The sequence below is a fragment of the Varroa jacobsoni genome, unplaced genomic scaffold (assembly GCF_002532875.2).
Source record: "Varroa jacobsoni isolate VJ856 unplaced genomic scaffold, vjacob_1.0 scaffold_298, whole genome shotgun sequence".
Taxonomy (NCBI): domain Eukaryota; kingdom Metazoa; phylum Arthropoda; class Arachnida; order Mesostigmata; family Varroidae; genus Varroa; species Varroa jacobsoni.
The window spans coordinates 65,806-80,964 of NW_019213200.1; the positions used below are offsets into that span (position 1 = coordinate 65,806).

A 15,159-nucleotide genomic window follows, 5' to 3' on the forward strand; every position below is an offset into this window, starting at 1 on the left:
ATATGTCGCACAAGGATTTTATTTACAAGTGTCACGCGCCATGCCGACTTCAATGACTGAGTTGCGGTATGGAGGACAAGTCACATTTTATGCGCTTCGTTCACGTTGCTGCCTGCGATTTGGTAGTACGACAATTTGGTGCGCATTTGAATACGATGGTTTTGCTTGCGTTTCGTCTTCTTACATGGTCTTTGCTTTTCTTTTTGCAAGCAATTCGAACGCATCGAAGCCCGCGTCTCTCGAAGTGCTTGCAGTGAACTGTTTTCCTTCTTGCTTTCCTTTTTCTTTCGTCTTTCGCTTTAAACATTTATCTTTTGTCTTGTGAAAATCGCTTTACCTATAACCTAGGCATTGTTTTTCCGCTCAGCTTTTCTTTGCTGCCTTCTTGACTCGACGCCAGATATTCGAAATTGACATGACTATACAATATTTCGACACATGTTCCCGTTGATTTATTTTTACTAATGGCAAAAACCTTTATGGACAGTTTTCTACTTAATTACTACTCGACTTTATTTTTACCTTGTAAGACATCTTGTAGGCAAAATATTTTGACACAGGCTATTTTCTCAGAGGGGTAACGTAATAATCTGAAGTTACACACGCACAGAATGCTTATGGTCCAATGCGGGTATACCTAAAACAAATGAGATCACCCGTTCTTCCTATTTTCAGTAATAGCTCTTTGACGCTCAACTGATCGTGCTAATCGTTCCACACCATCTCGCTTGAGCAACTTTGAAAAGCACTCCCTAACAAGTCTAGCGAATCTCTAACATATAATCTACTCTTCTCCGGTTTGTTTATTATTCTGTGTGGGCTCATCGATATGTTTCCTGCCTGTGCTCATTACGATGGCTCTACTTATTCCGTTTATCGCCATTATACTTACATAGTCCCTGGCGAACCACGAAACGTGAAGCTGTCGCCGCTTAACAGTACGGCCATTTCGGTCAACTGGAAGCCTCCTTCAAACCGCGACCGACACGGCCTGATCCGGGGCTTCCAGATACACGTTCAAGAAGTCAACAAAGCTGGAGATATGGTCGGAGAACCACTTCGATACGACGTCGCCGATGAGAACGCAGAGACGTTTAATATCACTGATCTTCAACCGGACACAGAATACAGCATCCAGGTAATTCCGCGCCTTTAGTTGTATGCTATTATAGGTTCCGGCCTTCATTACCTAACGGAATGAACAAACAACGGGGTAAACAATACCGAGCAAAAACGTACAGCTGGAACTCAACTGTTAATTAAGTATTTTATATGTATACACCAGATATGAACCAATTTATTAAACGTTAGATCTTTTGGGCTAGGAATTTTAACTAACGTCCACTGCGGCACAGATATAGTTAGCCAAAAACAACGCCGACAGTATGCTTTATATAAGGATCGAGATGTATATATTTGTGAACCTCGACGTACTCATTTGGACGCTTTTACACACACAAATATTTTAAATTCTTATTATGAAAACATTGTTTATGTATTTTTGTATACATACATACCCACCGGCCATAATTATTAGGGTTTTTCATAGCGCCAGTCAGCATTGACTTTCAGCACGTAACGTTCGTCATGCGCACACGGGCAACGAGTTTTCGTGCAAGCCATAAAGTCTTAGAGAAAATATTGGACAGAAAAGGAAATTGTTTGGCCCTTGGGACTTGGCCATACTTTTGTCATACAATGGTTATTATCCACAGAAGGCAATTAAACTCACGGATTCACGGTATAGGCCCTATGACAAGCCTGCTTTGCAGTGCCTACAGGTGGAGGGATTTCATTACATATTTACGTTTGTGTAATGCGTAATATTGTCTTATGTATGTAACTACAACGTAGCTTATTCGTGTTCCCCAGATGAAAAAGAGTGCTGCAATGATAAAACCGTTGCCGTATAAAAACGCCTAATACGTACTAACACTGTAATATGACATACTAAAAGTAAATTTTAGGTCTGAGTGAGTTGACGTGAGAATGATTGTATACAACCATTTATTACCAATTATTATCGCTGGTAATCTCAAACGGATCAACTATATACGGTTCAATCAATCGGCGCTCCGTTAGGTGTTTATCCTTTTCTGAAAAAGTTGTATACCTAAATAATAACAAAGTGATGAATAACGGTATCTGTTTCCAAAACGCTTTTTAGGTGGCAGCAGTTACCCGGAAGGGCGACGGCATGCGCAGCCGACCCAAAACAGCAACTACACACGGAGGTGTGCCCACCAAACCGGAGCTCAAGGCAACAGTTAAAACGACGGAAGATAACAAACTTCGTGTTGAACTCGCTTGGCAGAGACCTTCGCACACGTATGGGGAGCTGCAAATGTACCGTCTTCGCTACGGGCCCATGGATGGGGAACCCCTTGAGGAGACCACGTTCACGCACAATGAGTACCAGATTACTGTAGAAAACCTTTGTACGTAAAGGAACGTCGAAACATCTATGTACACATATAAGCGCTCCGTTGTATACCATCACGTTACAATACATCACGTATTTGGCCACCAGTAGACAGTGCTGTTCGAGTACACTTGCAATCACTGGAGTTCTATTCATATAATTTTACGATACTCATCGCACTACTCATATCATCTTTATTTGGTCTTCCAGCACGTGGCGCGCGCTACGAGTTCCGGTTAGCAGCGCGCAACCTGATCGGGTGGGGCCAAGAAGCGATTTCAAGGATCAACACCCCCGAAGGGGAGCCAACCGCCCCTCCGTATAATATCACGTTTCGACTTCAGAGCCCGGACACCGCTGTGGTAACTTGGGACGCTCCGCCGATGGCTCACCGCAACGGCTATATCGCCAACTATATGATCGAGTTTCGCAAGAGGGGTTCCGACTTTGCCGGCAACGACCGCAACACATCGAAGACACGCACCGTGTTTTCGGGCCTGGAGGAACGTACTGAATATGTGTTTCGAATTAAGGCCTGCACAAACAAGGGCGCCGGGCCTTGGTCCAAGGAAGTGATCGTTGCCACACCGGGTGATATCCCGTCGGAGCCGACTAATGTCCAAGCTATCGCTACGAGCGATGCCTCGTTCGAAGTTTGGTGGGACGAGGTGCCCTATTTCGGTGACATTCTTGGCTACAAGATTCTCTATACAAAGACAGTGGTGGAGGATCTTGATGATTGGGACGAGAAAGTCATTCCTTACCTGACATGGTCAGCCGATATTACTGGATTAGAGCGGGATACGGTGTATGCCGTTCGGGTAGCCGCTTTTCAGAAAACATCCTATAGCGACGTAACGATTGGCAAGTTGTCGCAGCAAATCACCGTGCGTACGTCCCCCACTGATGTTGTTACGCAGCTGCGCGCTTCCATCATCACCACCCACGGCTTCTCTCTGTCCTGGCGACCACCCAGCCGGTTGGACTATATCAAGTTTAACATCAGTTACTCAGCCCAAAAGGAGTTTGTAGACAGCCAAGGCGTGTTGCAGGAATTGCCGATTCCGGCACAAAACGTCTTGCTCGATGCGGGGTCGACAAACTACTCTATTGGTGAGTTGAAATACAAACATTGTTCAGGGTAAGATTGCGGCTGTCTTTCACCGAGACATAAGCTGAAAAATTCACTTACGAGTACAGGCCTTCATCGGAGATCACAATAATATAGCTCAAGACATAAGTACATAAGCATACGTAGACTTACCCTACGCGGTTAAAGATAACATTTATTATTGTTGTTTTGATTTCATAGAGACTCTAATGCCGTTCACTACGTACAAAGTAAATGTGACGGCAATCGCAAGGAACGGTTCGTACAGACCTGCAGCAAAAATTTCCGTAACCACAGCCATGGCAGCGCCCAAACCTTTAGTTAAACCCGACTCTCTGGGTCCAACACAGAACCATGAGATATTAGTAGTACTGCCCCAGGCGTCGGAAGAGTTCGGTCCTATCAAGCACTACTTCTTGGTGGTTGTGCCCGCTGAAATGGCTATCAAGGAACCCGATGATTACCGAATCGAAGACGTGAGTATTCAGCGGCAAGCAAACATGTCGTGCATGTTTACTTGATAAACTATTACGCATGCTTATTACCCATGGCTTCTAGTACTAGACAGATTCATTGCATTCCAGCTGGACTGGAGAACACGAATAGCATCATAACGGGAGCAAACAGACAAATGCCTTATGAACACTTCAAGAAAAATGTAATTCGAAATAAAATGCGTTCAGCTAGTTCTAGATTAGTAACTTAATAGTATTCATTCATCGGTCTCTGTTGTTTATAATTGTTTTCATACACTTCCCAGCTCGTAAACGTTGTAAACAATGAGGAGGATACAGCGTACATCGCTGCCAAGTTTTTGAGACTGGCGATGCCCCAAGAGTTCCCCTTGGGTGATGGAAAGATCTATGGTGGCTTTCGCAATCGCAAACTGCACACATATCGCCGCTACAGGATATTCGTTCGTGCCGTAGTCGACGCACCGCAGAAGAACTTAGTCACTAGCAGCCCGTTTTCGCAGGACCTCGGACTGGACGTAATGACACACTATTCCCGCAATCCCACGCAGAACCCCGCCGTCCAGCCGCGTCCGACCAGCCACGGCGACGTCGGGTGGATTATCGGGCCCGTGCTAATCATCATTTTGCTGGCAGCCACCCTCACTCTGTTCTTCATTCTCGCCAAGCGAAGGCGGGGCTTCGTTCAGTCCAAGACCCCCAGCTGCAACGGTAACGGGCCAGCCAATAACGAAACCACCATGAAGTTGCTTCAGCCGAATGGTAGCCGCTCGATGGGCGATGTGGCCGGCGATTATGGGGCGGGTATCAATGGCGCTGTTGGCGCTGATCCCCTCGAGCTGCGTCGTATGCAGACTCCCGGTATGCAGGGTCATCCACCGATTCCGGTGACAGAACTCGCACAACACATAGAGCGCCTGAAGGCCAACGACAACCTCGCCTTCTCGCAAGAGTACGAAAGCATCGATCCCGGACAGCAGTTCACCTGGGACAACTCGATCTCGGAGATCAACAAGCCGAAAAACCGCTACGCCAACGTCATTGCGTACGACCACTCGAGAGTGGTACTCGAGCCGTTACCGGGCATTCAAGGGTCAGACTATATTAACGCCAATTATTGTGACGGGTTGGTACAGCGCATAGATGTTCGTTACGTGAGAGTTGCTTACGTAAACCTCTCTGATATATGGGTGCATGCAAGGTTTATGTAATTCGAAAATAGTGAGGTTCTACGGCATTACCCTAAAAAGCGCACTATAGGTTATTAAATATTTTATCTTTATCAAATATTTTTAAAAAATTGTTTAGTAATAGAAACATTATTTATTAAATATCATAAACTATTCACTCTTCATAACAAATCCCATAACCATCCCCTCTATTGCAACCTCTCTGGATTGTATTATATCTCGGTGGAATAATATTTATCAAAGGGCATATCTATTTGTATACACTACGTGTGCAGGTGTATATGATATGACATTAATTAACATGAAAGGAAGTTGAATATGGTAACTGCGTTATTATAAAGTACAGAGTGTACAACAGTATAGGACCGCCTTTATCCACCGACGCCTATTAATATAGCAAAATAATCAATAAGCATTATTACGTACATCCATATATTGCTCTTCTTCTCACCTCTATATGACTGTTCAATAGGTACCGACGGCAGAACGCCTATATCGCTACGCAGGGTCCCCTACAAGAGACTATCGGCGACTTTTGGAGGATGGTATGGGAACAACAATCTGCTACCGTAGTCATGATGACTAGGCTGGAGGAACGAACCCGAGTGAAGTGTGATCAGTATTGGCCCAGCAGAGGTAGTGAACGTTATGGGGTGATAGAGGTGACTCTCGAGGACGTGAGTGAGTTAGCCACCTATTGTGTGCGCACCCTAAGCCTGCGCCGTGATGGCTTTCTTGAAATGCGTGAAATCAAGCAGCTGCAGTTCACCGCATGGCCCGATCATGGCGTGCCCGACCATCCTACGCCATTCCTCATGTTCCTGAGGCGGGTTAACCAGCTGAACCCGCAGGGCGCTGGACCTCTGATCGTGCACTGCAGCGCCGGAGTCGGCCGTACCGGGTGCTACACCGTCATCGACTCTATGTTACAGAGGCTGCGCCACGAGGACACCGTTGACATCTATGGGCACACAACGTGTCTACGAGCCCAACGTAACTACATGGTCCAAACTGAGGACCAGTACATCTTCATCCATGACGCTATCCTTGAAGCTGTCATGGCGGGTCACACGGAGGTGTCGAGCCACCAGCTTTATCAGCATGTCAACATGTTGCTGACGCAGAACGTTGATGGATCAACAAAACTTGAAGCAGAGTTCCGTCAACTAAATGAGATGCAGATCCACAACGCTAAGTTCATATCGGCCAACCTTCCGATGAACAAGTTCAAAAATCGGCTAATGAACATTTTGCCGTACGAGGCTAGCAGAGTGTGTTTACAGCCGCTCAGGGGCGCTGACGGGAGCGATTATATTAATGCCAGCTTTGTTGATGGTTACCGCTATAAAAACGCCTACATTGCCGCACAGGGCCCGATGGCCGAAACAACGGAAGACTTCTGGAGGATGATCTGGGAACACAACTCGAATATCATTGTTATGCTCACCAAGCTGCAGGAGATGGGGCGGGAAAAGTGCCATGCGTACTGGCCGAGTGAGCGTTCACAAAGGTATCTCTACTACGTTGTGGACCCCATCACGGAGTACAACATGCCCTCGTATGTAATGCGGGAATTCAAGGTGACCGACGCCCGCGACGGACAATCCCGCACCGTGCGCCAGTTCCACTTCACTGACTGGCCTGAGCAGGGAGTCCCTAAGGACGCCGAGGGTTATATCGATCTCATTAGTCAGGTGCATAACGTCAATTATTTCCTCATCATTCAGTTTATGCATGTTATCAGTTTCCAGTAGAATATTAGTCTATAGGGGTAGAATACCGACTTGCTGTGGTCTCGAGTTCTGTAAGTCACCAACCTTAATTACGGGCAAAATACAGGTTAATGCTGTTTATGCTATATCCAAGGCTTATACAAGGCTCCGACCGTGATTCTCTTTGTTTTAAAAGAGCATTTCGTACTTAAATCTGTATTCCTAACAATTTTAATCCGACTAGCTCGTTCATGGCTAGCAGGCAATTATATGTGATCATCCGTTCTCTTTGTCTTCTATGTAAACACACTGAATTATAGGTACACAAGACCAAAGAACAATTCGGCCAGGAGGGCCCAATCACGGTTCACTGCTCGGCAGGTGTAGGTCGCACTGGAACATTTATCGCCTTGAGCATCGCTCTCGAGCGGCTGCAGTGTGAGAGTCAGGTGGATCTGTTCTCTACTGTCCGGATGCTACGAACGCAGCGTCCGGCAATGGTACAAACCGAAGATCAATACCAGTTCTGCTATCGAGCATTGCTTGACTACCTCTCAAGCTTCGACCATTTCACCAGCTGAAACGTTTAGCGTCAGTAAACGGCCAGAGCGCTAATAGCACACATCTGCGAGGATACACTCTGGGTCGCCGCTGATAACGACGAAGTTTTGTTTATATATCTTCATGTATTACTACTATAATATTAACCAGTTTGTTTGATATGAACTGATCGACAAACAACAAACGACGAAGCAGCAAGCATAAGTAAAACCAACAACCAATATATATGATATGAAATACTAGTGACAGCGCATCAACAAGACACTGTTCTGATCGAAACTGATAACAGAACTACGCAACAAAACCGAAAGTAGCGTTGACAGCCTCGTCTGTATCAGACAGATATAATTTAGTCGCTCTGCTGTAACAAGAAAAGCGACGTTCTTATCGACGATCTCTAACCTCGATCGGTGAGGGACAGCGTAGCGTTCGCTTGGCTTAACCTCCATGGTGCCATCCGTACAGGACGTATTTGCATTAGCGGCCGACCACAATTACGCTCTAATCGATCGTTTCAGGTTTGTCTCCGGCGACCCTGGGCGAATTTCTCAGCGGTATGAATAGGAAAACTCTTCGTCATGCAGCTGCATGGACTATTTGACTATGATTTCGTCTTGAAGGCAACAACTGATCTTGTCGACTGACCTCACAGCACAGATCATTCATATCATTTTGAGAGTGAGAGTGTCATGTGATTTTTCAATGTCAACGACAATTGATTCTCCCGCATTGACAGCTGTATACGCTTCTATATATGTATGTAGAACAGAATTCCTCATCTCTAGAAGCACGGCAATAATTACGATAGAAAGTATAAGAACGACTAGGTAATAATAACAATTGCTTAATTTCAATTAATTAATGTGTACGATATGTACGCAGCACTCATGCATATTTACATATACTGACCAGTGCAGAAGTCGACCGGGTGATGCCGACGCAGACGGCGAAATGGATTTGAAGTCCGTGCTGTGTGAAGAAATGTCGAAAAGTCGAGATGGATGCCGATAATATGGATTTGGATCGAAGTAGCCAATTATTTAGCTTTGCGTTTAATAGGACGGTTAAGTTTGTGATGCATGGAAATACTAGTACTCGAGTGCGGTGCCGATCAGCTGACAAACGCATGGGTGGCGTTGATATGAGGGTGTCGAAACCATAAAGCGACACGCAGAGGCGGGAAAGATAGGGGGTAGTACCGAAATTATATCAATCACAAATAGAAAAATGGACAAACCGTTTGTTGTACCGCAGAACATGGTATAAGTATGGTAAACATTGTGATGGCCTGCTTAAATGTCTTGGCAAAAATCCTCAAGCCCAGGAATTATTCGCTGAGCTTCAATGTGTAACAATGAGACGGATGCGGTAGATAGCTATCGAGAATTTGCGTCGAAGTTTGCCGGAGACTGGAGAATTGAATGGGTTATCGATGAGTGACTAGGCCGTCGAATACATCGTATTTCACATGCATAGTACTAGCGGTAGCAACAACACCAAGTGAGACAAAACAACATTGACGAAGTAGTCAGACAAACGATAAAAACACGTACACATAAGATATGCTTATGGGGTAATAAGATATGCGTCTGGCTGTAGGGGATCAACGGTAGGGAGGCTCTCGCAAACGCGGGTGGGCGCACTCATGCGCGGCTCAGGATCGGGAAGCTCCTCTATGTATGTGTCTACTGCTACTACCGTAATACTACTAATATCAACATTAACTAATATAACACAAACTAGACTTTTGTACTTTTGTATTGTTCGTCACACCCTAACTCGTACACACATACACATACTTCTTATGAAAAAAATCACCAAATTCCACAATATCTGTATTTTTAAATAACACAATTTTTGCGTCGATCGATAAAACCATCTCATCCGAAGTCATCTGTACACAAACTGATTACTTTTGCGTAATGGCGCCTCACTGCAAGAGCGCAATCGTTACGAGTGCTGTGGGCAAACGACTGTCATTTTGCCCGAATATTTTCTTATACGAAGCCCACCTCAAATGAGAGAATTCAAGCTGATCTTTACTAACGGAAAGAAGGTCCAAATTGAACACTGACCGTACATTTAGCTTGTACCTTCTACAGCAGACGGAATAGCCTAATTTTGTCTAAGTTCGCTCCCCTTCATTTCCCGTCGTTTTCAAAGGCCAACTAGATTTTCTATCTATTTTTTTTTAATTTTATATAATTGCGAGAATTATCTGCATTACTGCTATAAGCCTTCAAAGGGTTATAGTTAGGATTTTGTATTGTGCGCTTCTGTAGCTAACGATCTCGTAAGACTGCAACATTGACTGATTCTCTCTTTTGCTAGGTAATGCAAGTAAGACGAGCTAATTATTAATAGCTGATTAAATTTGTTTGAATTATTTCGTCTCAGTGGAGCCTAGGCCTCGTATGTGCACATTTACCTTAACACTCTTAACACTTAAATCTTGGTTGTGACCGACACGACGTAAAACCGCCATGTGAGCTGCTCCAAAAGCGAAGTTAAGACCTCGTGAGGTATATCCTCTTTTGTTAGCATCGCTTCAAATGAACACAATTTCGAAACGACCATTCGCAGCTACTTTTCGTAAAAGCGCTAGTGCACTGTTCGTCTCTAACAAATATGGCAAAATCATTTCCATTAACATATAACAGTGAATTAACAATAGCCAACTTCGCTCAGTACTGTAAGATAAAGTGACACCTGTGGGTGGCTCGTATCGAGTGAAAGTTGCTTTAAAGAATGGAACGTATACTTTTTGGTTGACATTGGGGCTATGAAAATTAAGTTCTCAGTTAATTTTTGTATCTACTGATTGCTGCTAGGTGGAGCAGTTGTGCTAATCAAGGGGAAAACAGCGTAACGTCGAAACGTTAATAAGGACGTGGCTGATGTAGTAGGGATGTATCGAATAGGTTTTCGCCTATAACTGTGTGTACCTTGTGCGTAAATATGTTTGTGTCCCTAAGGTGTATGCACGGTGTTTATAGTTTAAACTGGTTAGTTAAGAAAAGACAATGGTGATGAAAAAACGGGCTAGACAGAAGCAATTAGCGCTGAACCTCGACCGATGCTCAATGAGCTATCGGTACCTGTATGACTGTGTGCCGGAGCAAATGAAGTTTGACGCTCTTAAGTGAGACTAGGTTAAGCTGATCCTGTGTCCATCAACGCCACCCTGTGAGCAGAGCTAACAGTGAGCCATAGCTCATAACACCGACAACCTCTGGCCACGACACCAAGACCATCCCATAAGCTTACAAAAGAACGTAACAACGCTGTGCAGGTGTTCTACATATTTGCACAAATAAATCACACACACACACACACACACAGACACGCATACACACTCGATTACAGACCTATTACATTTGTAGGGTATGTGCGCAAAAACATAGGTTCACGGATACGACAGTCGTATGTTAGATTATTGAAAATAAAAGTACGACAGAATGAGAGACGGAAACCATCAGTCATAGTAACATCATGATGCAAAAGATAAGAGAAAATAACCACATTGTACACATGAGCGCAAGCCGCACTAACTTTCGTCAAACACATGCCATAGCCCCATCGAAATTCCTATGAAAGCGAATCAGTGAAACGCAGAAAGATATTTTTTCATTATTTGCTACTTTTCTATTTTATAGATTTTTTTTTTATTTTATTCGGTTTTATCTTGATTTTCCAGCTCGTCAGTGTGTCAACAACAACAAGACCTGCATACTCCCCTACATTAGCAAAACCATTTGAATGAGTGATTGCGCACAGTGAGAAATATGGCCCATATGGGTTGATTCTGGAAATTATTAGTCGTCTTAATGCGTATATGTCGACAAAAAGGATATATTTGAACTACCGACACAAAATCAAACTAACATTGACCGCAAACGGAGATGATCACTACAGGCCGAATGTGGGAAACGTGCCGACGACGTAAATGTCGTGAAATGCATGTTTTGAAAAATCACATGGAAAATAATGAGGTAGTAAACAGACAGACATAAGCAGACGATTTTGTTGTGTTGTGTTGTGTAAATAGGTCTGTATATTTTTTTGCGTGTGTACTGATTTTCTCCTGTAATAATAATTTCAGCACATAAGCACGTGCTATTTGTATAAATGTGATGCGAAAATGTATGATTATTAATTCATGTGAATTTTTTTGGCCGAATGAAAACCTGGATCGCAACGAACGGTGGGAACGGGGAGGATGAAGATGCATGAAGAAAAAGAGACTAAGTATTAACAGCAGTATTCAAACAAGATGAGCCTAAACGAACCTTGGTTGGTAAACAACTTGAACATATATTCATTGCAAGGCAGACTTTAGAAAAGTGTGCAAAACTGAGATGTCATAGAAAGACAACTCTTATCACGCTCGACAAACGGGATCAAGGAAGTTCCATACGTAAACAAACGAGTAACGATTGTTTTTGTAAGATGGTAGAAAGGTACCACATTTCGTATGATAATAATAAATGACTTATGCAAGAGTTCGTCAATGTTAGGAAATTAAATGAGCAGATAAGTGATTTATGTCACAAACTACTTGAGTTCCCCTCATGGAAGTTGTTAAAATAACAAATAAAAGCTGTCTGAAAATGTGAGCGAAGCTGGCGACAAGTTACAATGGTGAAACACACTCGTCTCTATCGGTCTATATATTAGGCTCTTTTTCCTAGGCCCAAAGAAAAGCCTGTGGATCGAACCGCGACGAACACTACATGTCAACGCAGAAACCTCGCCGAATTGAGAAATGTCAGAGCTTGTAGCATAATATATCTACTGGATAATCGCTAAGGTAATTACCACATATAATTCAAATCGACGCGACCTACCACTATAACCGGTGTCGACAACAAATGGTCAATGATGATATGGTTATGATAAGGCCAGTAGTGATGGAAAATACGTAAGATATCAAAATGAAGAGAACAACAATTCTATTAATAGAAATGTATGTCAAACAAACAATAATTGTATTAATATTGTATGTAAATAAATTGCGACGTACAGACTAAGGAAATATATATATATATAACGTCAGAAAAGGCCAAAATCGTATGCTTTGTGTTTGGTTTTACGAAGTGCGAAGTCCTCACAGGCGAGCACGTACTATAGATTCCAATTAGTACATTGATGGGTTTCTCGATCGGAGAGTTTTAAGTTGCGTCGTCTCTTTTAAGTTTTACTACGTAAACGAGGCGATAGATACAACAGTTCGATCGACAGCTCTTGTGTTGGCGCATGGATCCGTAAGTTGCGCAAGAGAGCTCGCAAAATCCCAAATTTCCTTTTTATGTTACGCGATATCATTTGTGGTCTATTAACGGAAGATACATGCTTTAGGTAAATGAAAATAACACAAAATATCAAATAATAACGTCTATGAATAAATACTATTTATAAGAAAAAATCATAGTGCTCGTAATAATTTGTCACGAGACAAGAATATATATATTCATGCAAATGGTGACAAAAGAATGAATGAGAGAAATACAAATGGGAACAGTCAAAGCGTAACAATACGATCAATGAACGAACATTAATGATTTAAGGTAACATATAATGAATATTATGACAATAATAATAAAAAAAAATGACTGAAAGATATACTTAGTATGATAATGAGGAGGGTCAAGAAGAAAATGACTATAATAAGCCATCAATTAGCACTGAACAGTACTACGGGCAATAGATAGTTCGTAGATACCGTTTGCTATTAAGTAAAATGGCCGGTAACAAGTTAAAATTACTTGTCAATAAACATATCATCAACCACAAATAAACAAATTTAGGCGATACAGGCATGGCTGACAAAGAACAGATAGCTAAAAAGGCTGATGAGAGAGAGATGACTTTCTAAGGTGAGAATGCTAACAGGAGAGCAGGCTGAAGGATGCCTTTAAAACGAGAAAAATAATGTGTTAAGAGAAATGGGCTAAGTATGTAAGAAATCATATTCGGACACCACTCGATGTACACAGATAGAGCCACTCAGACAGACACTTGCAAGAGAAAAAATCAGGCTTTTCATTTTACCACGCAGATGATTCGATGGGTATAAAATAGATCTAACATAACCAACCGTCTGATTCGTTTACGTAACTATATATAGTATGAATTTCTCGTTGTAGAAGTCTTCCTTCTAGCGATCTGTGTACTCTGTTCATACTTTCGTACCTAACGGCTATCATTTTAAACTCCCTGTGCCGACCTTAAGTTTTGGCAGCTGGTTCTTTAAAAAACATGATCGGACTCAGCTTCCTTCGTTGGTTCGTCCTTCGCTTTTTAATTTTCCGCGTGTTTTTTCTTCACGTAGTTTAATTAATAATAAGATATCTGAGAAGCCTACAAGACAATGGACAAAGGTCCCAAAAGCATTATAGGTACTGATTAATTCAAAACTGAAACTTTGAACTATAGCAGCAGCAGCAGCGGCAGCGGCAGCGGCAGCGGTACACGTTGTCGCGGAATATTGCTTTAAGAAATCTGAAGTCGTGAACTCTATTCCGCAGGATTTTGGATGATGTAACATACGAATGTGAGGATGTACCGGGCCCTGTCACCGGATGAACTTTTCCATAAATCGATTATAATTGTTTTTAACGATGCGTTAATTTAAATCGAGAGCGTTTTTCGCTTAGCCGCTGTTTATCGAGAAAAAAAAAACATCAATATACCACCAGAGTGCTCGTGTAACAGAGAAAACATGATTCATATAAAATTACGTTTTTCTTTTCTTCTGTTGGTCCTTCTTGCGATAGAAATAAAAACTCTCTGTTCTAGGTACGGTAACGCTGACGTCGAATAGAGCAGCCTAAATTTGTTCATGTGTACACCATGATTTCTAAGCCGTATACAAGCACATTAGTTGTATATTGAACACGTATACAACTGATGCGGATGCGCTGGTGATTTTTTTACTCTTCGTGTTTGCAATGAATGTGACATGTAACACAGTCGTACTGTAATAATATATACATATTGAAATGAACTAAACGCAAAAGTAATACTGCATGCACTTGAACACCGTCTCTCGAATCGATCGAAGATTACAGAGAAAAATCAAAGCCAGCCAATGCGTAAAGAGAAACAGTAAGGTTACTCCACCTTCGGCAGGTCAACAGCACAACGTCAACAAATATTAAGAACGATCATAACTACTTTATAACAATGATAATTACTATTACTCAGATAAAACTGCAAGTCGAAGGGACGAAAGTAATGACATCAATGCAGGGATAATAAATCCCTGTACTATTTATTTTAATTTGTAAATCATTTATATATATATATATATATATATATATGACATGTAAATAAACACAAAATACAGCCATTACTACCAAGTACCCTTTTGTCTATTTATTCATATCATATTTTGTACGCAAATATATAGACATGCAATTGCGTACTGTAATTTTAAATTTAAAATTTTTGCCACACAGAGAAGCCGCCTACGTAACGCCTGTCAATATCTTTTAGCAGTAACATTTTGAAATTCTCTTTGGATATGGCTGAAGGGTGTTTCTTTTCCTGGAACAATGCTGATGGGCTTACTCAGCCAAAACGTCCCTTTAGCACCGGCCGGAACCTTGAGCCGATTTCGACAATAGGAAGGTCGCGCATGGCAATAGTCGTAGAAATTATTACCAGTATTTTGTACAAACATTCGATC

General features: G+C 42.4%; 1 protein-coding gene across 1 annotated transcript in view; it reads left to right on the forward strand.

The window, feature by feature from the left end:
• The window catches only part of Lar (tyrosine-protein phosphatase Lar), a 58,667-nt gene extending 43,834 nt beyond the window's left edge, over positions 1-14,833 (forward strand). The window contains exons 8-14 of the mRNA XM_022830881.2: positions 897-1,138; positions 2,168-2,438; positions 2,633-3,535; positions 3,735-4,009; positions 4,294-5,132; positions 5,669-6,890; positions 7,229-14,833. Coding sequence (XP_022686616.1) covers positions 897-1,138; positions 2,168-2,438; positions 2,633-3,535; positions 3,735-4,009; positions 4,294-5,132; positions 5,669-6,890; positions 7,229-7,489 — 4,013 coding nt within the window. The 3' untranslated portion in view covers positions 7,490-14,833. The remainder of the gene's footprint in view (positions 1-896; positions 1,139-2,167; positions 2,439-2,632; positions 3,536-3,734; positions 4,010-4,293; positions 5,133-5,668; positions 6,891-7,228) is intronic.
• The last annotated feature ends 326 nt before the right edge of the window (positions 14,834-15,159 follow it).